Source organism: Pleurodeles waltl, chromosome 4_1 (genome assembly GCF_031143425.1).
Source record: "Pleurodeles waltl isolate 20211129_DDA chromosome 4_1, aPleWal1.hap1.20221129, whole genome shotgun sequence".
NCBI lineage: Eukaryota > Metazoa > Chordata > Amphibia > Caudata > Salamandridae > Pleurodeles > Pleurodeles waltl.
The window spans coordinates 338118541-338141703 of NC_090442.1; the positions used below are offsets into that span (position 1 = coordinate 338118541).

At 42.0% G+C, this 23163-nt stretch overlaps 1 protein-coding gene across 9 annotated transcripts in view; it reads right to left on the reverse strand.

Annotated features, from left to right (window-relative positions):
• EPS8 (EGFR pathway substrate 8, signaling adaptor) overlaps positions 1-23163 on the reverse strand; it is a 790402-nt gene that overhangs the window by 390458 nt on the left and 376781 nt on the right. For all 9 annotated transcript variants that reach the window (XM_069228470.1, XM_069228468.1, XM_069228462.1 and 6 more), the window contains 2 exons: positions 19970-20060; positions 9267-9328 (listed from right to left, as the gene is read on the reverse strand). In XM_069228470.1, the coding sequence (XP_069084571.1) occupies positions 9267-9328; positions 19970-20031 (124 nt within the window). In that variant the 5' untranslated portion in view covers positions 20032-20060. The remainder of the gene's footprint in view (positions 1-9266; positions 9329-19969; positions 20061-23163) is intronic.

Consider the following 23163-nt stretch of genomic DNA (forward strand, 5'->3'; position numbering starts at 1 on the left):
CATTACATAATCAGTCAAGTGTCCATAGGGGTTTGGGTGCCAGGCCCTCTGCGCAACCTCTTACCAATGGAGGGTACAGGCACTGCAGCCAACTCACGCTGTATAGGGCTCAAGGATGGGCACTGTGTGGAGTTGGCTGCCCGTAAGGGGTTGTACACAACGCTGCATAGCTAAAGGCCGTGAGCATCGTAGGATTGGTGTTCTGTATGATAATATATAACTATTACATTGAGGAAAAACTCTAGAAACTTACTGAGCAAAAATGAAGATTTAACTGATATAGTTTGGTATGGTAATGATATTGCACTCTGCATTAAAGAAAACCCTTAACAATTCACTGAAAAAAGGTTAGAGGAACATTATAGTTAGGAGAAAATGTCAGTTAGGACATACTGTTTTAAACACACAAAACTTCAGAAATTCAAGAGTTATCTCAAGTAACTATAACTCGTGACAAAGTAACTAGAGTAACTATAACTCACTGCCTCACCATGCTCTGCCAATGACCTCACATATTACATCACTCATGACATGCTCTATAAAATTACTGATAATGTTACTGCAACGTATGAAATTACATATCTGATGACAACTGTGCATGGCGGAGACAAGACCTAAAGTTAACGGACTGATAACCAATGCATGGTTTTATGTTTGTCTATGGCTCGACAGTGCTTAGACACCCCTTGAACTCTGGTTCCATTATAACAACAAGCATTGACAAATTCAATCCTTGTGTATTATGGCTTACAGGAAATATAGTTGCAAATCTACATTTGTAGGCAGTCAAGATAGTGCAAGATTTACATGATTTGTTTTTTCACCTTAATATTACAGAGAGAGAGCTGCAGAAGTGTACCGAAATGGGGGTATAAGACAAAACCCTCAGGAAATATTACCATGTCGCTGCAGAAAAATCCAGGCATGTTATACCAGCAATAAGACTGCTTTATTGCCACTTCATTAAGGGCCCATAACAAGTTGGGTAGTGATTCAGTTCTGCCCAAAATTACAATTTGGTTGGTTGGTTTTACTGCACGTGGACTTACTTGGTGTGCTGCTTTACGGACACAGACCTATCAATCAAAAGCAGGTGGAAGATGCGCCTGGTAATTGCAGAAGAAATGTGGAAACCCCACTCTGAGCCCAAAACCCTAATTGATGCGATAACCGAATTACTGGCATTGCTATATTACGATCACTTGCCACAGGACTCTAGAGGCCTAGGTGTGGAGAGAGCCTGTGGAAATTGCCTGCTGTTACAATGCAACATGAGGCGGGACTTACACTTGGCAGTGCTCCAAATACAACCTATCAGGGCACAGTTTACTGCCTATGTTGACCCCCCCTCCCCACACACACACACACACACACACGTTATTCTGTAGAAAGGGTCTATGCCTGACAAAGTTGTGCAGCTAACTAGTGATGCAAGGGTGGGAATAGAGCACATCCTTGTCAGAGTCCAGGCCTTAGTGCCGTTAGTGTTGAGTTTCCTTCAACCTTTGCCAGACAACACGTTTAAGCGTGTGCTCTTGTAGGCTATATAAAGTGAAAAACATCTGCCTCGTTTCACCTCTCGATGCCAAAACCAAAGACTTGATTTTAATTTAGAGATCAAATGGGGAAGACTATTTAACTTTCCTGGTTATTGCCAGCCTCTGGTCCTGTGTATTTTCATCTGGGGCTTGGTAAAGTGAAACTAGCTTTCGCCAGTAATCTGCATAGTTAAAATCCAAGTCGACCTTGTAACACACAAAAAAACAATAAAAAGAAAAATGCAGCCAAGTTGACTTTAAAAAAAGAATTCATGAATTAATCTTATTTGTTGTTTCGATACTCGATATTCTTAGCATAAAAAAGTGGGACTGAAATGTACTGTGCAGACTTTTTTAAACTGCACCAGGGACAGCATACACAATGAGTTTTGACGTTGTGTCCCTTGTAAAGCGACGGACAGGTGAAAGTTGGGCAAAGGGTTCCAGGTTAAGACACAAGTGGAGGGCAAAGTTCAGGGGAGGAGAGGAAAGGTGTAGGTAGTAAGTGTGAACAGCCAGTGATGGACCATATGACTTTGCTAATGAAACAAGCCACAAAACGATAAACAGGAAGGAGCAGAAAAAGAAACAAAGCTGCATGCCGGGGCTACAGGATCAAGTAGTCTGGAAACAATGCAATAAAATGGTCGCTGCGTACGTTTAGCGGTACTAGATCGCTGCACTCGGGGACTGCTAAAGTCAGGAGGCGGCATGACGCACATATCCCTTGGACCAATGACGACAAGGAATAACGGAGCGAAGTGGGACCCAGCAAATGGCAAGCCTGTGGGAAGGCTGAAGCCCACAACAATAGTTACAGCATGTCTAGGTTCGAGACAGCGCATGAGCACTGTCTAGTACCGAGACCTAAAAAAAAAAAATCGAAATAAGCTGTTAATCGTTCTAAATGTAGATGGCTTGTTCTGGACATTTTAACCATTCAGAAATGCTTACTTCATATTTTATCCAAAAAAAGTTAGCGTCTCTCTTGGCCTCTGTTTCCCATCTGCTTTGTTACACTGTAAGCAGGTTTCACTTTTCGAAGGGTTTCTACAAATCCATTATTCTTCTGTAACATCTGTAGTGTTATGCTTAATTAAGGAGCGTTCACATTGTCTTTCCAAAATATTGTACAGTATTATCACACTAGTTCTATTTCCTCAATCGGTTTTTCTAGTTTTACTGATTTCACAAGGCTCAAGGCCAGGGAGACACGCTTTTTGGATGGCCAGACGGTTTTGCCAAAGTAAATTCTTTACATACGGCTCTCCTTCTGCATTGGCATTCCCGATGGGGTACTTTCACACGCCAAATTGCAGCTACTGCGGACACTGGTTATTTTTGGATTCAGAATTATTTGAGTCAGATTTATCCCCTGTGGAGAGGGCGGGGAAAACAGCCTTATCTCACATATTTCCACAGGCACTTCTTCCTTACAGGGATATTTTCGGGACAGATTTCGCCAATAATAGCCTGCTAAACTTGACAGTGGTAAAGTGCTGCGCGTTAATACTGCATATACATTTCTGCATTTTTGGCAATTTCGGTTCTGGCGGTGACTCACTGTCCACCCAAATCAGAAATTAGGAATAATTTTTAAATATATGTGTACCATGATATTGCCACAAAGAGAACAAAGCGTTACATCTCAAAGCCTTTTAATGAACAGTACTCTAGAGCCTGATAGTGAGCAAAACGTGAAGCCATTGCGGATGATGAAACAATACATGCAAGCCTGGGTAAGGGCAATGGGTTTAAGGCTAGCGTTTGAAAGCTGGTAAGAATATCTTACTTTACTACAAGCAAATAGAACAAAAAAAACTGCTGCTGTCTAACCGTGACGGCCATATGCTTGTGATAAAAAGGGGCAACCAGCAAAAACCAATCGGTTTTGCTTACTTTTAAATACATCTGAGCAAGATTAGCATTGCCAATGCTTGTTTATACTACACTGTTAAGATGGATGCTGTATCTTCCACATTTCTACCACAGCACCAACCAAATAGCACTTGTGGCCCGGTCAAACACACAAAGGGGGGAAAGCAACAAATACAACCAAGGGAGCGGAGATGAACACAAAAGCCAACCAACAATAAGAAAGGGTTAGCTTTGTAGAAAATGGTATACAATGTTGTCTACAATGCTGTCTCCTGAGAGACAGCCTCTGGGGCTCTCTATAGCGAGACTGCAAACAAAAAACAATGTTTAATTATAATTTTAATATAACACAATGGGTGCTTCATAGCATTTTGATATTCTTATAACAGATGTGGAGTTTCTTTTTAGTTTTAAAGTTCAACAAAGGAAAAGAGGAATTCTATTGGTCCAAAGAAACTGCACTATTGGCTGTGAATTAGTGTAACCTGAAGACCATTAGGAAGTAATTTACATTAAGAACAAAAAAAAGACAGGGGTAAAGATACGTATGACCCCACCATCCCACAGACCCTGGCTTTGAAATGCACTTCTTTTTAGGATGCTCTGCAAATGATCAAATAAAATGTCACCACGCACACTGCAAGCCAGCCAGTCTCAATTGGTCTGAGCCAGCGCCCAAAGCAGTGTGTTCTGGTGGATGGAAGAAAAAATGTTAATAAAGACATGGACGAAGAGGGCTGACTCAAAGTATATGTATACATAGCTTGCTATTAGGAATCCAAAGTAGATGTACTCTTTTCTGGAACGTTTCATGCATATGTGTCAAACAGCACCAGCATTATTAGAAAAACACAGAAAATACCGTTTCTATCGAAACTGTGACCTAACCTGAACTACAATAGTGCCATAGCCATATATATATATATATATATATATATATATATATATATATATATATTGAGGATAGCATAACAACTAAAATGGTCTGGACGAGACATAGTTGCTTCACATAGAGAAAAAGCTCAAGCATTCTATCAGATCAGTATTACAAAGGATTTACTCATTACAGCAGGTGAAGTGTGTGACAATACTTAAGTACTACAGACTATGGCCACTCGGTTCTAAACGTTGAGAGACTCCAAAGTCCTCAAGCAGCATAGTCTGCTGAACAAAGATGTTAAAGGCATTCTACTTTATTGACTCGGGTATGTTTAATGATGCACAGGTCAACCTAGACAGGCATTTTGCTAACTGTGCAAAAGTGTGCCAAGTATAAAGCTTGATGGAGGATAAGCAATGTATAGCCATTCAGAGGAAAAAAAGACCAACTGAGCCTTATGCTTCTCTCGGACTATAGCCCATGATGCTGATAGGCAATGGTATTGTGCTCTACAACTGAGCACAGAAGAAATAAAGCATGTCTGCCTATCTTCTTTAATCCGATCATACATTCTCTTTGAAGAAATACTTATAAGTAGGTAAAAATCAGGTTTGAATGTAGCGTTGATATAAAGTGGCTGAAAGAGGCAGTCCTTTGGTGGAAAAATCTTGCTGGTCAGTACAGACAATACTATATTCCCAAGTGATGAATAGAGACAAGGAAAACGCAGATGGGAGATAGAAGAGATGCTGAGGCAAGCAAATAAGAAATGGAATGATTGCAAAGTGGAAGAATGATTAAGACAATTACTAATGCCTAGGTGTTGAGTTTTTAATTACTGTTTGCGCCCAAACAGCAAGGATCATGTCATAATGGACAATGTCAAAAGATGCAGGAAAGTTTAGTAACGCCACAGCTCTTTACAGTGCCCATTCCAAAGTTCAACCCGTTAATCATGTCCAGAAGGGTAGATTATATATGCCTATTACATCAAAGTCATTCTACAAAGCGTCCAGAAAATGAAAGGTGTCCAGAAAATTTTGAAGTTGGTTAAGTACAACATCTACCTTTTTACTGTAGCCTTGGCCGCATAGTGGTGGCTGAAAGTCATAATTTTTATCAAAGTTCTGTGATTAAGCCATTTATTCCTAAATAGCGGTGTAATCACTGGATATTTTAGAGAAGAATGAACGGAGTGCCTAAGCAATGATAAGGTAAAAGCATTAAGGAATAGATTAACAGTGGGAGACAGATGTATTATTTGGCTGGAACCTCTGGTGGACGTGTATTACATAAGGAACCTCGAGATTTACTTTTGGCAGAAAAGTATATTCTCTTAGCTGGTCAACAAGTAATATTCTGAAACAAACTAAAGTTGAACAAGGGCATTTTCACAACAGGGCATTAGGGGAGCTCATCCTGTCTGAGATGTGCATATGGATAAGCTCCTTACTACTTAAAGTGATGTAGACTATGGGTAATGTGATTCCCACTGGCACACTGAAATCCCACCTAGCCCGAATGAAGACCACCATAACTAAATCTGCAGGACCCATCTCAGGAGAACGATTCTACCACCACATCACTCCCACACTATCTAGCATAGAATGGCTCCCAATCAAAGCAAGGTGCATCTTTAAGATAACCTGCAACACACACAAGGGAAACATCACTTGCAAAACGGCAAATGCAACAAGATGAATTTACCGCAATGCCGTCACCATGTTTACCGGAACGCCACCGTCCTTTTTCTCTGCCTTAACCGCTCACGTGCTGAACAACGCACATGCATGGTTAAGGCAGAGAAAAAGGGAGTCCGCATCGGGAGAGGATGCGGTCGCGTAAGTTGGACTGGGGGGGAGGGTTTTGGAGGGGGGGGGGATTGGGGTAATATTGTTTTTAGGGGCGGAGTAATTTTGTATATAGGGGGGCGGGTTTTAAATGGCGGGGTTGGGGTAATTTTGTATTTAGGGGTGGAGGGGTTGGGGTGATTTCACTTTTAGGGGTGGGGTCGGGGTAATTATGTATTTAGGGCTGTAGTGAATCCTAGTTCGTTTTAATGGGATAACAGGAGTTAGCTTAGCCTCTGGCTTGCAGACTCGTTCCCCGTCACCTAGTGACTTTTAACCTACTTAGCTTGCTCTGTCTTAGCCCATTTAATTATTTAATTCTTCTAAGATGGCTGCCTTGTTTATAGTTAGGCCACTTGTTATGCCTTGCATTATCAGTGTCACCGCGCTAAGGTGTCAAGATCAAGCAACAAAGACAAACAGTAGGTGTTCACACTTAGGGATTTTCTCTCTCTATACTTTCGAGGGATTGTTTATATTAATTGCCGTCCCAAGCATGTCTGTTATCTATTGTTTGGGAACACACCTACGTCAGGGGTCCTTGTAGATCTGTATAAATACATTGCACTTTAGACAGATAATCAGAGGGATTCCGACCAGAGGGCATCGCCACCATCGCTGATATCGATGCTGCACGTCGTCTTGACGCTGACCCAGTCTTCGTGTCCCTTTGGAGTCTGAGATAGAGACCTCATTCCAAGGTAACGAGGGTTGGAGGCTCCTCTTATGGACATGGCATTGGCAGATTAGGTTTAGCAAACCCAGCTCTCCTTTAGGTAGGAGGTTAGGCCTCTCACACCAGAGTATTAGGGCATATTACATCTTGTATGTCTTTCTTATGCATTGCAAGATGGTGGGGGTCTTCGTAATAATGACTCTCGTCTTCACAATTCTGTTTCTTGCATTATTCATTATCCTAATCATTGCAGCCCATGCAACTTACCGCAAATTGCAGTTGTATTGAATAAAAACTATTGAAACTTTACTGCATCTTTTTCATTGCCTGTGTTTGTATGAGACATGATATATCTGCGAGAAAGGGGTAATTTCCGTTTAACCACGACATTCCCTGAGATGTCTTATTCTCGAGTCCATGCGTAAAGGCTGCCACAAATCACCTTTTACTATTGTGTTTCTGGTGAGGTGCTGCTAGTGAGCCGGTCAGGTTGGGACAACAGTTGCGATTTGTTGTAGGATAGGCATAGTCGCCTACAGACAAAAGTACTGTCATCCTTTAACAAGCAGTCTTGCCCAGAGCAAGAGTCAAAACTACGACAGGGCTGGTGGGTGGAGGTCAATTTTGCTTTTGGGGGGTTGGGGTAGTTTTGTATTTACGGCAGGTGGGGAGAGTTTTTAGGGGCAGGGTGGGGGGTTGCGGTAATTTTGTATTTAGCGGCAGGGTGGGGGGTTCACAGTTATTTTGTATTTAGTTTGGGTTTTAGGGAGCAGGGTGGGGGGGGGTCGAGGTAATTTTGTGTTTAAGGTGGGTGGTGGGGTCATGTTTTTAGGGGTGGGTATGGGGGGTCAGGGTAGGCCGCGGTCAGGTAAGTGGGGCTGGGAGCCCATTGGGGTAGCTTTTAGGGGGGTAGTTTTTAGGGGTGGGATAGTTTTTTTTTTTTTTTAAAGGGGCGGGTGTAGGGCGTTTGGGTATTTTTGTTTTTAGGGTGGGCGGGTCGGGGTAGCAGTGTTTTTTTTTTTTTTTTTTTTTTAATCAGGGCACTTGTGTTTATAGGGCAGATGGGGAGGTGGGGCATGCGAAAACCAGGCATGCCATTCCTCACATGCCTTTACTAGGCATGCCTTTCCAACGAAAAATCCTAAAGCCATGCGTGGTAACAACGTGGTCGTTGTTCCGACCACGCTGTTCAGGCATGCATGGTTGGAGCATGCATTGTTCCATCATACATCCCACACACAAAGCACTTCACCGGGAAACCCCAAACTACTTTGTTAAAAAAAATATAAAAAAACAACGAAGAAACCGCTCACTTTGTAGCGCAGATACACTTCTACTAGTATCATGTTGCTTCAAGAAAGAAAAGTCATGCACAGACATCTTCACTGTAAAAGCACCTAGAATGTGGAACTCCTTTCTGACAGAGAATTGTAAACCCATCAATAGCGAAAGTTAAAAGATGCGTCAAAACGCCACTGTTTGAAAGACACTTTGGGCCACTAGGTAAATAAGCCCAGTGTGCACTCACTAGTGCAGCAGTGGCAGAAACTCACCATAAAACAAGCACAACTATATCTACTATAACTGTACTGCCTCTAATTACATTTACCATCAGGTGTGATTTTAAATCCTAACTACTGGCAGAGGTATGTGTTTAAGAACCCTTTTAACATGTCCAGAACTATCTGTGGAACATTATAAGCTGTTGTAACCTCCAATGTTGGTGGCTAAGTTGTATTGTATATTGTACACCGCTCTGATACCCTTAGGTCTTCTGTGTGCTATAAAACACTCTCAAATAAAAGTTTACACATTTGCTGTCAAGAAATGACTACTTTTGGATAAAAACAGTGGGATTCCGAAGTTCATTTTGAGACGCTCCTACCCCAAAATAGCGTGTAAAATGTCTTGACTATACTAAGATTTTCTTGTTATAAGCAAAGCAGCCTTCCTGTAAAGGTCTAATTGGGTTAGATAATCTGCTTGGAAATTATTGATGTACATTTGCTACCACTGATTAGTTTATGAAACACTACATACACTAGTGCTGAAAATTTCGAAGGATATTTCAACTAATGAAGTAAACAATTGCACACAGATTGATGTAAAATGTACACAATAAATCCAGAAAACCCAAGATATGTAATCTACATAACTGTAATACAAACAGTACAGCATTTATTTAATTACAGGTATTTAGGTTTACCAATCTGAAATCAAGATTACAGAGATCTTGCACAATTACCTTCACTGTAGACGAATTGGTACTTAAAGATGATCAAGGCATAGATAATTGTATTAATTTAAAGTCACAGGTGGATTGCAGTACTTTCAAGCATATAATTCAGCTAAAACATAAAGACATTTACTGCAAGACCAATTAAGGATACTATAGAAATATGTCAAGATTTGACTTGGCAAGAGATACAATAAAAAAACCTTACCATAAAGAGCTTTTGCACTAGGTTTGGAGCCATGATCCTTGTCAGAGGAGGTGTCAAAGCCACTGTAACGAATAACAAATACAAAATTCATCAGTAGCTCACATAAGAATGTGTATACATTGGTTGATTTCACACCTTTCTTACATGTTTATGTTAGAAAATTATTACAGTGTGACTCACTTGTAATCAATCCACTGAAGCTGTTTTTATTTAAGTTCTGGCAAGCAACCAGTATCACATGCCATATTGTATTTAATGTAGCTAGCCCTTTCCTACTATTCAGACTCACCCTCTGCTACAGTTATTTCCCAGCAAGGATCTTAGGAGAATATTCCTAAGTGGTGGTCCCCATGAGAAAATACAAATACTAAGAGTATGAATGTTAATATTTAAGTAACTTTCCTTTAGCCTGTATCAAGTTCTATCCTATTTGCAACTATCAGCAACTGATTACCAGGCAGAACATCCTAAAATAAAGTGATAGTTTTCAACTGATGTTCTAGACCAGAGGTCTCCACCCTTTTCTGTAACAAGAACTACTTACATTCCATGGCAATCATCTTGAGCTACTGATATAGTAGTGACCACACCATCCAAGATTGTCAGCAGTGATCAGATCATTGACCGGATCCCAGCTTTAATTACTCTCTGGGCTGACATGAAGGACACTAACTAATCATGTTCAAAGTCAAAACATTACATTAATGGAAATAATCAGACTCAAAGAGGTTTGACAATAATTGCTGTCCAACATAAGGCATCATTTTCTGAATAAGATACTAAGAAGATTAACTGTGCATCAATATCATACCCTGAACCATTAACTCACAATAATATTTAGTTTCCAACACCTTTCAGGACATATGAATTGCATGAGGGGATGTTTGGATGATTTCAGTGTATATTCTGCAACTATACTTTAGTTTGACACATGAAAATTGGTAGTATTGAAAATCTTTCGTTCCATCAGCACCTGGTTAATAACTTCTGATGCAGATCAGTGCTCATGTTCTTGGGCAGTTCAAATGGAACAGGATATGATAAACTCCACATGAAGCATGAGTATATCATGTTTGGAAGGCACAGACAGCTTTGTCTGATATTTAAATAACTTTTGTAGTGGCACTGTAAGGAAATGCCTCCTTGGCATGGTTACCCCCTGACTTTTTGCCTTTGCTGATGCTATGTTTTGAATTAAAAGTGTGCTGAGGCCTGCTAACCAGGCCCCAGCACCAGTGTTCTTTCCCTAACCTGTACTTTTGATTCCACAATTGGCACACCCTGGCATCCAGGTAAGTCCCTTGTAACTGGTACCCCTGGTACCCAGGGCCCTGATGCCAGGGAAGGTCTCTAAGGGCTGCAGCATATCTTATGCCACCCTGGGGACGCCTCACTCAGCACAGACACACTGCTTGCCAGCTTGTGTGTGCTGATGAGAACAAAACGAGTAAGTCGACATGGCACTCCCCTCAGGGTGCCATGCCAACCTCACACTGCCTATGCAGTATAGATAAGTCACCCCTCTAGTAGGCCTTACAGCCCTAAGGCAGGGTGCACTATACCATAGGTGAGGGCACCAGTGCATGAGCACTGTGCCCCTACAGTGTCTAAGCCAAACCTTAGACATTGTAAGTGCAGGGTAGCCATAAGAGTATATGGTCTGGGAGTCTGTCAAACACGGACTCCACAGCACCATAATGGCTACACTGAAAACTGGGAAGTTTGGTATCAAACTTCTCAGCACAATAAATGCACACTGATGCCAGTGTACATTTTATTGTAAAATACACCTCAGAGGGCACCTTAGAGGTGCCCCCTGAAACCTAATCCGACTACCCGTGTAGGCTGACTGGTTCTAGCAGCCTGCCACACTCGAGACATGTTGCTGGCCACATGGGGAGAGTGCCTTTGTCACTCTGTGGCCTGTAACAAAGCCTGCACTGGGTGGAGATGCTATCACCTCCCCCAGGCAGGAGCTGTAACACCTGGCGGTGAGCCTCAAAGGCTTACCCCCTTTGTTCCAGCACCACAGGGCACTCCAGCTAGTGGAGTTGCCCGCCCCCTCCGGCCACGGCCCCACTTTTGGCGGCAAGGCCGGAGGAGATAATGAGAATAACAAGGAGGAGTCACTGGCCAGTCAGGACAGCCCCTAAGGTGTCCTGAGCTGAAGTGACTCTAACTTTTAGAAATCCTCCATCTTGCAGATGGAGGATTCCCCCAATAGGGATAGGAATGTGACCCCCTCCCCTTGGGAGGAGGCACAAAGAGGGTGTACCCACCCTCAGGGCTAGTAGCCATTGGCTACTAACCCCCCAGACCTAAACACGCCCTTAAATTTAGTATTTAAGGGCTTCCCTGAACCTAAGAATTTAGATTCCTGCAACTTACCGAAGAAGAAGACTGCTGAGCTGAAAACCCCTGCAGAAGAAGAAAGAAGACACCAACTGCTTTGGCCCCCAGTCCTACCGGCCTGTCTCCTGCCTTCTAAAGAAACCTGCTCCAGCGACGCTTTCTCCAGGACCAGCGACCTCTGAATCCTCAGAGGACTGCCCTGCTTCCAAGAGACCAAGAAACTCCTGAGAACAGCGGCCCTGTTCAACAAAGACTGCAACTTTGTATCCAGAGGAGCAGATTTAAAGACCCCTGCAATCCCCGCAAGAAGCGTGAGACTTGCAACACTGCACCCGGCGACCCCGACTCGACTGGTGGAGAAACAACACCTCAGGGAGGACCCTCCGGCAACTCCGAGACTGTGAGTAACCAAAGTTGCCCCCCCTGAGCCCCCACAGCGACGCCTGCAGAGGGAATCCCGAGGCTCCCCCTGACCGCGACTGCCTGACTCTAAAATCCTGACGGCTGGAAAAGACCCTGCACCCGCAGCCCCCAGCACCTGAAGGATCGGAACTTCAGTGCAGGAGTGACCCCCGGGGGGCCCTCTCCCTTGCCCAGGTGGTGGCTACACCGAGGAGCCCCCCCTTGCCTGCCTGCACCGCTGAAGAGACCCCTTGGTCTCCCATTGAAATCCATTGGAAACCCGACGCTTGTTTGCACACTGCACCCGGCCGCCCCGCGCTGCTGAGGGTGTATTTTCTGTGTGGACTTGTGTCCCCCCCCGGTGCCCTACAAAACCCCCCTGGTCTGCCCTCCGAAGACGCGCTGGCAGACTGGAACCGGGGCACCCCCTTCTCTCCATTGAAGCCTATGCGTTTTGGGCACCACTTTGAACTCTGCACCTGACTGGCCCTGAGCTGCTGGTGTGGTGACTTTGGGGTTGCTCTGAACCCCCAACGGTGGGCTACCTTGGACCCCAATTTGAACCCCGTAGGTGGTTTACTTACCTGCAAGAACTAACATTACTTTACCTCCCCCAGGAACTGTGAAAATTGCACTGTGTCCTCTTTTAAAACAGCTTATTGTGTTTTATGTAAAAAGTATACATGCTATTGTGAATATTCAAAGTTCCTAGAGTACTTACCTGCAATACCTTTCAAATGAGATATTACATGTAGAATTTGAACCTATGGTTCTTAAAATAAACTAAGAAAATATATTTTTCTATAACAAAACCTATTGGCCTGGATTTGTCTCGGAGTGTGTGTTCCTCATTTATTGCCTGTGTGTATGTACAACAAATGCTTAACACTACTCCTTTGATAAGCCTACTGCTCGACCACACTACCACAAAATAGAGCATTAGTATTATCTCTTTTTGCCACTGTCTTACCTCTAAGGGGAACCCTTGGACTATGTGCATACTATTCCTTACTTTGAAATAGTGCATACAGAGCCAACTTCAACTAGTGAAACCAGACTCCTATTAATTTAAGATAGCATTTACATAGACAAGCCAGCAGAAAAGAACAGGAGTATGTCACGTACTGCTTTAGCACAGAAATTGCATTTAGAACTATTTATATAAACAGGCCACCGGCCTATGCTGAACTGAGGGTTATAGAATGAGCATTAGGCAAAGACACTTGCGTGCATGTAGACTAGTGCTCCTAATTTTGTCTTCCTCAGACATAGCCCATTGATGGAGTTAATTTAATGAGTAACTGAAGTTAAATGGAAAATTCACTGTAGATTAGTATCTAAGACATGAAAACTTTGAAGACAAAATGCATATGGAGGCTCATACCAATTGCAGAATCCAGTCTGCAAGGCACCAAAAACTAGGGATGGCCATAAAGAACATTACTTCCTGCTAATTCCTGCCATGATAGAATTACAGCTCTGTGATTCTCTCATTCTTGTGATGTAGATGAAGTAGGATATTTACACAAAGGGCTCGCTGGAACTCCGAGGTTGAACTACATAATGAGATATTAAATGAGAATCAAAGTACCTCCACGGCAAGAAATCCAAGATAAATGTGATGACTGGCTGATCCCTCAGACTAGAATCTGACAGACTGCTAGAGTGTCAATCCTAACTGGTTGATGGTAAAAAATAAAATTAAAAAAAAGATAGTAAATAGCGTCCAATGTAGTGTGTAGTATAGAGAAGAGCCTGTGTATTGGGTCTACTGTGGGTGAAGTGCGCTTGTGCAGACAGCCTTTACAACTTTAGGACTTGAGAAGCTTTGAGTAGCTTCCTCTTATAGGAATAAGGAAATAAACTTCATGCAGTTTTGTGGAGAGTAAACCAACACTATTAAAAAAACCTTTTGTTTTCCATTTAAAAAGAAATCATACATTACATGGCATTAGGCATTAATTATTTTGCACATGTAGCTGTGTATCTGGAAACCATGCAAAAACTGGGTACTCAAGCAGTTCTTTCTCTCAGACAAAAGGGACAACCTCTTCTTAGGATGAAAACACTCACCCACCCTTAGGTGGCCAGCTTCATCATAGGGTTCCTCCTTACACCATAAATCAAATTTGTATGGTACTTTTATGTGTATAGTCAGTGTATCACCCATGAGAGTATCCAGGCAATTTGCAGGTTGGTGGGTAACTGTCTCCCTGGTGAAATTATTGTAAGAGCCAGTTCTTTAGAATCTTTTGGAACGCAAGAAGAAACGAAGAGGCTCGGATATGATATTTAAGTTGTTCCAAGCTTTGGGGGAGGTGTAAGAACGTGGTGTCTCTGGCTATGGTTCTGTGGATGCAGGGTATGTGTGCAAGTGAAAATCCAGCTGAGCTGAAGTGCTTGTTGGGTAGGTGGAAGTGTATCCGGCTGTAGAGGCAGGCTGGATCGATGTTATGTAGTGCTTTGCATGAATGTGTGAGATATTTGAACTGAGAGCATGTGTAAGAGGATTTGGTGAAGCTCTCTGAGGTGTGGGGTGATATCTGTGGAACAGGGTAGACTGAGGTTGAGTCTTGGTGCTGTGTTCTGAGTAGTGTGGAGTCTCTTCAGGAGCTTCTTGATGATCCCTGTGTAAAGTGTTTTGCAGTAGTCAATTTTGCTGTAATCAGGGCCTGTGGGACCGTTTGTGTAGTTTTCTCTGGAAGCCATTTGAAAACCCTTCGGAGCATACTCAGAGTGTAGGAGTAGGTGGCGGTGAAAGAGTCACTTGGGCTGTCATGTTGAGATTGTCACCCAGAATGATTCCTAAATTTCTGGCACAGATGGTGTCTCTTCTGAAGATCATTTCAGTTTTGTTCTGTATTTATCTTACCCAGGTCCTAGAGTTACCGGGTATCCCCTTACACTTTGCAACTGTGTTGGGTTTGAGGCAGTTGGATCTCAACCAGGTGGCTCCCGAGGTAATGCTGGTGGCAAAGTTGTTTTTTGTTGTTGGGGCCTTGTCCGTTAGGGAGAGTTTCCTCTGAGAAAGGTGCAGATCCATTTAAGGGTGGGTGCTTGTGTGCCTGCTTCATCTGATCAGCCTGGAGTGGGAGACTGTTTTGAAGGCTGTTGATTTATCACATAGTAGGATAGCAGCTGTGTCTCCAGAGTATAGGATCAACCTGAAGTTAATTGTTTCTGCAATAAGGGCTATCTCAGTGCTATGGTTGGGCTGGAAACCCTATTGCGTAGTGTTTAGAAGTTGGTGTGTGTTGAGGTATTGCACATGCTGTTTGTTGATGACTTTCTCCAAAACACTGGCAGTGTATGGTAGAAAAGGGAGATAGGGCGGTAATTTGCTAGTTGAGTGGGGTCTGCCAAAAGTTTCTTCAGCAATGCGATGACCATTGCATGTTTCCAAGCATCTGGGGGTACTGCTGTGGTGATGGAGTTTTCAGTCTGGGCTACAACTTCGGAGGGAAGGAGCTATTCAGATTGACAATGCCTACGTGAGCAATGGTATGAGTGAAGAGCAGAATGCACAGTGAAAAAATAAGAGTGAGATTAAAACTACCTCCTGGTGGAACTAAGACTACCTCTATTAATTTCCCCCAGGGACAGGGTTAAAATAAGTAGGGAATGAATCTTCAACCCTAATGTGAAATGCAGGGTCAACATGGTTCAGCCTCCTTTGATCACCTTAATAGGTGTCTTAGGCTTTCATCTGGATCAATATTCTAGTCTCTGTGAATAATTGTGTGTATTGCAATATAATAAAAGAATATGTTACAACCAATCATCCACGTGCTTGAAATTGGATCCACCATAGTCTGTACCTGAATCATGACAAAATTTGTCTAACAACAGAATCAATATAATAAAAATGCATAGTTTTATCCCTTAAAAATTGTTTGTTTCACATAGTAGCTGAGAATCCAAAAGAGTAGGATTTCTCGTCTTGGTTGCCTGCGATCTGAGCATTCTAAGCATTCAGTCCTATATCTGCAGGACTGCCGTCATGTACGGCAGCCAGTCTTGTCTGTATTTTTTTGCCATATATAGCAGCTAGGTACACTTTACTACCCATCCAATGATTTTCATGCCTTAAACATAGGCTCAATTCATTAACTATCACCAGCTGAGAAGCCCAGGAATACTTCCAAACTTCTTCACTAACTTTAAGAGATCAATACTTTGTTAATATTCATTCATAGCAAACGACAGATCTCTTCCTCCACTGACTGGCAAAATCCCACTGGAATACTATATGTAGTATTCTGTCATGCATATAAAAGCTTTGGAAGAACAACCATTTTTATTATGACTTCCCACTGTCTGGCATGGAAAGTAGGAGTTTCTTCCAGCAGCTCATGTCCTCTCTGACCTTCCAGAGAAAAGTATGTAGATCACGTTTTAGGAATATCTCTTGGTCTTTTGTAACAAATACCTAAATAACTAGACCCCTCCTTGAAAATCTAACGCTGTCCCCTTATTAGTGCCCTAGTTTGTCAGTGGATACATCACAACATGGTCCAATTACCTTTAAAACCACTGCACCTCCCAAAGGTTTGTACCATTTGCATCAATCTATCAACTGAAAGCGCAAAGTCCGACACATATATAGGGAAAACAAACACTTTAAGCAATTACAATGTTTTTTAGTTTCTGTTTAAGACATCTGCTTAGGTTTTAAGAACATACAATTGCAAATACCATGCTTTTTACAATAAATCTACTACAACATTGTTGATACAGTAAAATGTTTTTAAAAATTCACATTTATTCATTACATCTATATCTTATACATCGCTGTAAAACTAGAAGTGTGTGAAAGTGCAAAACAGTTTTTTCTGCTACCCTGACAAAGTTCTATAGGAAGCAATGCGAAGACTGCAATCTTTTATCACACTACCATGCGAACATCATGACTTTCACAACAATCTATGCTGCACATATTCATATTTAACACTACATAACTGTTGAAGATAAATATAACTTTCAGAAAAGTCTGTCTTTGCTGAGCAATGCCATTGTTCATAAAATAAAACTCCACAAAAGTTAGACTGGTCGAGAAAATGGCTGCAAACAGATTTCATTGTGCATAAAGGGGTCAAAAGATAACCATGCATCAATATATTTTGTATAATCCTCTGGCTTGGTTGGGTTTAATTCAAGTGAAAATGTTCTCATTATGCAGTGAAAATAACTTACAATGTAGGCAACAAAGTTGGCTTTGACAAAGTAAAACCCAAGAACCCTTCGCTAAGTCCGAAACTAAGGAAATTCACAAAAGACAGCTGGTAAATTAAAAACTTCAGACTCCACTATGCGAGACTGTGACAATGATGGGGAAGGTTAAATCACATGAATCACAGAATTTGTGGGTGGATGCAAAAGGGGAAGCAATACAGTTGTGATTCTTGCCAAGTAAGGTATTTTGACCAGGTCTCTTTTGATGATTTCCAATTGGATTGTTATAGCCCTGTGTTTTCAGTTTGCATGTATTTTTCTGATAATATGAATACATTACATTAATCTGTGAAGAAAATCAAAAAGAGCTGCGGTATCTTCACAAAATTCAGAAACAAGTGTTCTCTTAGTTACTTCTTTGCTTTCCAAAACTGTGTATCAAAGGTCCTTTTTAGATCAGGCTGTACAATTCAGCTGTCTGCAAGAGCTTTGGTCACTACTCTTCTAAAGCTATATACATGCAATTAGCTTCAGGGGAGTAAATCTCTCCACCCATGCTATTGGCTACTTATCAACTGTTCATCCTAGGAAGTGCTTTCATTGTAGTGTGTGACATATACTGTTTTCAGCATTTGGCTGGAAGAAGTTGGTGAATGCATAAGTCAACGTGAAAATATGGCTTTCCCTCCTAAAAACACATTCTGGATTGTAAGCAAAAGCTTTATTCGATTTAGTATCAAAAACTCTAAATTATACATTATTAAAGAAAGGTTTCCGATAAGGAAAAAAGATATACAAAATGAGTTTTCTTCACATAAACTACTAAAAAATTATATTTAGCATGCACATGCGGTTTTTCTTTGTGAGCCATCCCTTCACATATGGTGAGAGTTAGGCATCTTTCTTCTGTATTGCTAGTTCTCTGGTGCCACTGTAGTGCTAAGACATTGGTTTTATCTGTCGATGGAGTTGTTCTTCAGTATTGCCCATTATATGTGCCTCTTTGGCCCTTCACTGTTGCTATGACTATTTGGAATTTTGATCCTTCTTAAATGCTGCTGGCTTATGTGCCATGGTGGTATTTCCTCAATATAGCACTGTTATACAAAACAAATCCGGTCTTGATAATGTAAGTACTTCCTTGCTTATGAAATATGTTTGAAATTATATCACAGTAATTTCCAGCATCATTCTAATAAAATTGCAGCTGTCCTTTTTTGATCTCGGGAAACCTAAACACAGCCTGCAATAGTGCATGCTTCTGCTACTCGCCGTGGGCATCCTGTAACGGCCTGTCGTACTGTAGGATTGTGCACTTCACTGTCTTAGTTCTGGCTTGATAGTGTAGGTTTTGGCCAGTGCTTTTGTCACAATTTTTCTAAAAAATTATTGCAGTAGGCATCAGAGAAGCGTTTATCACCTCAGGCTATTGGCTGGTTGGCGACTCATTCCATCTCTTCGGAATTATTTCCATTGAGCTGCATGAAGTGCATTTTTTTCAGCATGTTACATTGACTTTTTGGTGAAGGCATACTTTGGCTTGAATAGAAGGCATTCCCATTGTGCATTAAATGATCTACATGCTAAGTATGCAAATGCTCTAAATTAGGTCCCATGTCTTATTTTAAAGAACATAATTTTTGGTTTGCAGAAAGGTCCAACACAATTTATTTTCTTTAAAAATAATACCTGTCAAATACTAACAACTATATGGATTCTCTTCGAGGTGAGCTATGTCATCATTTCACTCAGGCTCCAGTTCGATTCCATTGGTCAGACTGGCTGGTTTCTCATTGGGACTGCATCCATCAAAGATTTTACGTGCCATAGTGACCAGTCACTGATTTTATCCATTATATATGTTGAGTGTTACCATTCTAGGTCTTTGTTTACATGTGCCTCTGAGTGTATGTACCACTCTGCCCTTATATGTTGCTAACTATGCTAACACATGTAGACTGCATTTGTCTTTTCATGTGTAAGCACTTTAAAACCATCCATTGTCAATGCTTGCTCAGCTAGTTAAATGGACATTTTCATTTTTTTTAATTGGTGAAGGAAATATAAACTCAGTACCGGTGTGAGGTAGATAAGTTAATTTTCCTTCTAGAGGCAGAAAAAGTACATTTTTATGAGGCCACGTCTCACATCAAGCATAAATGTCATAATTGAAAATGGAATTTCATGGAATCTTTACCCAAAAAAAGAAGCCATTACTTTCAATACTCCAGTATAGGACATGCTGAACTCAGTGCTTAATTTGTGCTTGTTATTTCCGGTGCTGAGCCCCGGCCCTTATTTTTGAGGGCCGGCGCTTATTTTTCTGTCTCAAGCATTATCTGTGAGCAAAAGACATATATGGGAAAGACGGAGGAAGGGAAAAACGAAAAAGCGTCACAAAGGGAATAAGTAGAAAGCTGCCAGAGTGAGCTGAAGGGGCAGGGAATGGATACTCAATGGATTGAAGAGGCCCGAGATGGCTTCAGGATTACGCCGCCTCAGTATTCAGTGCTTGCACACTTAAATGCAGCAGCCGCCTGTTTAAGAGGAGGTCTTTGAGCACCGGCACGTTTTTATTTACAAATTAAGCACTGGCTGAACTAGTGATTCTTGGTTACTGATGTGTGTGAAAATGAGGCTGTCAAAGCATAAAACCTACAGAAACGGAATGATGCTGTGATTTAGTACGATATACATATATTGCGGCAAGTACAATTATTCAGGAGTCAGGATGTTCCAAAATCTTGTTATATTGTTACCTAAAACGACTATCTTACTTTAGTTGAGTAGAGTAATTTCCATAGACTCCAGGTTGGTAGACTGAAATATGCCCATTCATTATCTGCGTTCCTTCCTCGACAATGTTTCCTAAAAAAAAAACACAAAGAGTAAACTCAAAATAAGTAAACAATTTATCTCTGAAAAAAGATATAAAACAATTTATATTATATGAATAATTCTCAAAAACGTCAAACGTTTGGGGTTCTAAGTAAAAGGCTTATAAAAAACACACAGTTTAAATATATTGTAAGAAAGTGCAAACTTTTTTAGAAGATGATAAAATTCCTGTTTTGGATTTCTTTCTCGTTATCTTCAAACCAAACATTATTCTCTAGTGATATTAGTTTCTGTTATCTTTTCAATGATGCATTGCAATGGAAATAAAATAAATCTATATATACATATATATATACACACACACACACACACTTAAAAAACTAAAGGTTACAGAGGCGTTATAGTTAGACTCATTTTAAACGTACAAAACCCACAGAAATTCGCCTGGTATAGTCAGAGTTATTTCAGGTAACTAACTCGTGCCCTAAGGTAACTATAACTTGCACCCCTGCAATGCACAGTTTTTTCATAAATGTTACTGCAAATATTAAATTGATGTTATCAGTGATGTTATCAAAGATATCATGAGTGCCGTAATTTGTGGAGTAATTTCCAGTGCATGCCGAGGACACGAGTTATAGTTACTTGAGATAGTTCTACCTAACAGGTGATTTTCTATGGTTTTATACGTTTAAAATGTGAGCCTAACTATAACGCCCCTGTAACCTTTGTTTTTTTTCCAGTGAATTTCTATAGTTTTTCTACCAAAGTAATTTGTATTGCTATATGATAATCCAACCACTGCCGTGCACAGCTGTGGCCAGACGCTGCAACCAACCCCACCAACCCAATGCTGTGCATGGCCCTTTGGCTGTGCGCAGTGTGAATTAGCCGTGGCCTGTCTCTCTGGGTGTGAGAATAGTTCTGAGAGGGTGTATCTGGGGGTGAGAGTGGCTGTGAGAGTGAGAGTGGCTGTGAGAGTGGCTGTGAGAGTGGCTGTGAGAGTGGGTGTGAGAGTGGGTGTGAGAGTGGGTGTGAGAGTGGGTGTGAGAGTGGGTGTGAGAGTGGGTGTGAGAGTGGGTGTGAGAGTGGGTGTGAGAGTGGGTGTGAGAGTGGGTGTGAGAGTGGGTGTGAGAGTGGGTGTGAGAGTGGGTGTGAGAGTGGGTGTTAGAGTGGGTGTTAGAGTGGGTGTTAGAGTGGGTGTTAGAGTGGGTGTTAGAGTGGGTGTTAGAGTGGGTGTTAGAGTGGGTGTTAGAGTGGGTGTTAGAGTGGGTGTTAGAGTGGGTGTTAGAGTGGGTGTTAGAGTGGGTGTTAGAGTGGGTGTTAGAGTGGGTGTTAGAGTGGGTGTTAGAGTGGGTGTTAGAGTGGGTGTTAGAGTGGGTGCATCAGTGTCTTAATGGGTGAGTCAGTGTGGGTCTGTGAGTGAGTGCTTGAGGGTGCGAATGGGACTGTGAGTGGGTGTATACAGGTCTGAGTGGGTGTGTGAGTGGGAGAAATATTGAAAAAGAGAAATTGAGAGAGAAAGAAAGGGAAAGTGAGTTTTTTAGGCTTTGGTGAATTATATACTTAGAATGAGATATTTCTGGACAAATAGAAAAGGAAAACGTATTTGTCAATTAAGAAGAGTGAGATCACCTTTCAATATGACCCTTAAACTTTTAAAGTTTAAACTTAAAATAAAATAGGGAAATGATCACATACCCACCTGGACTAGAATCCTCAAATTTCAGTGTGTGGGTCTGTGACAGTAACCATTTTGCCACAGGTGACAGCTTACTGCTCTCTTTCTTCCATCCCACAAAGGGATGGAAGAAAGAGAAAGAGTGACAAAAATGGGGATGGGGGAAGCCTCAAGGCCACTGCGATCCTAGTCGCCTCCCCATGTTCTGTGGGAGCCAGCATTGCTCCCACAAGCAGGAGCATCTTTTAACATCAAAAGCCTCAAGCCCACCTCGGTGCTAGACGCCTCCCCATGTTCTGTGGGAGCCAGCATTGGTGTTTTCATCTGTCTGCCCTGCAGGCATATTTGGGTGCAGGGAAGACATACAAAATCTCCGCTTTCTGCAAGGGATAACTGTTTGACAGCTCTTTCTTGCAGAAAACTGACTTTGTTTGCTTTTGCTTGGTGGGACCTATCAGCTCCCATCAAGCAAAAGCAAACAGCTATGTCATGGTGATGGGCAACCCAGGACATAGCAGAAGCCGTCCCTGGGGAATGGTGAGCCCCAGGGCCATCAGTGGCTCCTCACGGGGGTCACACAGGCCCCCTCTAATGACCATAGCCAGAGGGAGGTGGTGGTCCCTAGGGATTTTTGGGTCTGAAAGAGACTGCCTTCACCTTTTACTATAGCCCTGGGGAGGTGGTGGATCCCTGGGAAGTGGGAAGCCAGGTGCCCCCTCCCATCATTTTCTTTTTAAGCCTTGGTGAGTTGCCTGTCTCTGGGGCAGGAGGGGGAGGTGGGTGAACCACCCAGCCTTAAATTTCACAAAAGACCCGGGGAGTTAGTGATGCCCGGTGCACGGAGGGGGAGTGGCCCTTCCTGCTGCATTAAAATAACAATGCACTCAGGGGCTTCTTAAAAAACAAGCGCAAGAGCCCACACTTTAAAAAAAAAAAAAAAAATACATTTTCGGTGGATTCGCTGAAATTCTTTAAAAATATGCTTTTTTTGCCCTGGTGACTCCACCACCAGGGCTAAGGCATCAGGGTGTCCCTATCCTGACCCTTTTCTTATTTTTTTACATTTTCTTCTGGGACTCAGCTGAAGCCAAGTCCCAAAATGGCTGCCAACACGTCCTTGGCAGCCAATCAGCATGAAATTGCAGCCTATATATATACAAATTTAGATTTTCTTTAATTTATCAAAAACTACTGAACAGATTTACACCAAATAACAGAAAGGTCACTTTCTGGACCAAGAGCTACTTTTCTGCCAAATTTGGTGCAATCCCGTCCAGTGATTTGGGTGCAATTGCTGTTCAAAATCCATACGGAAAAATAAATGGGGAAAGAGTGTTTTGGGACCCCCCATTTTTTCTCTTCATCCGTTTGACAGATCACCCTGAAACTTTCTGAAAAGACGCTGAAATGAGCGTCATATTTTCTTGGAACATTTCGTGAAAATTCATCAAA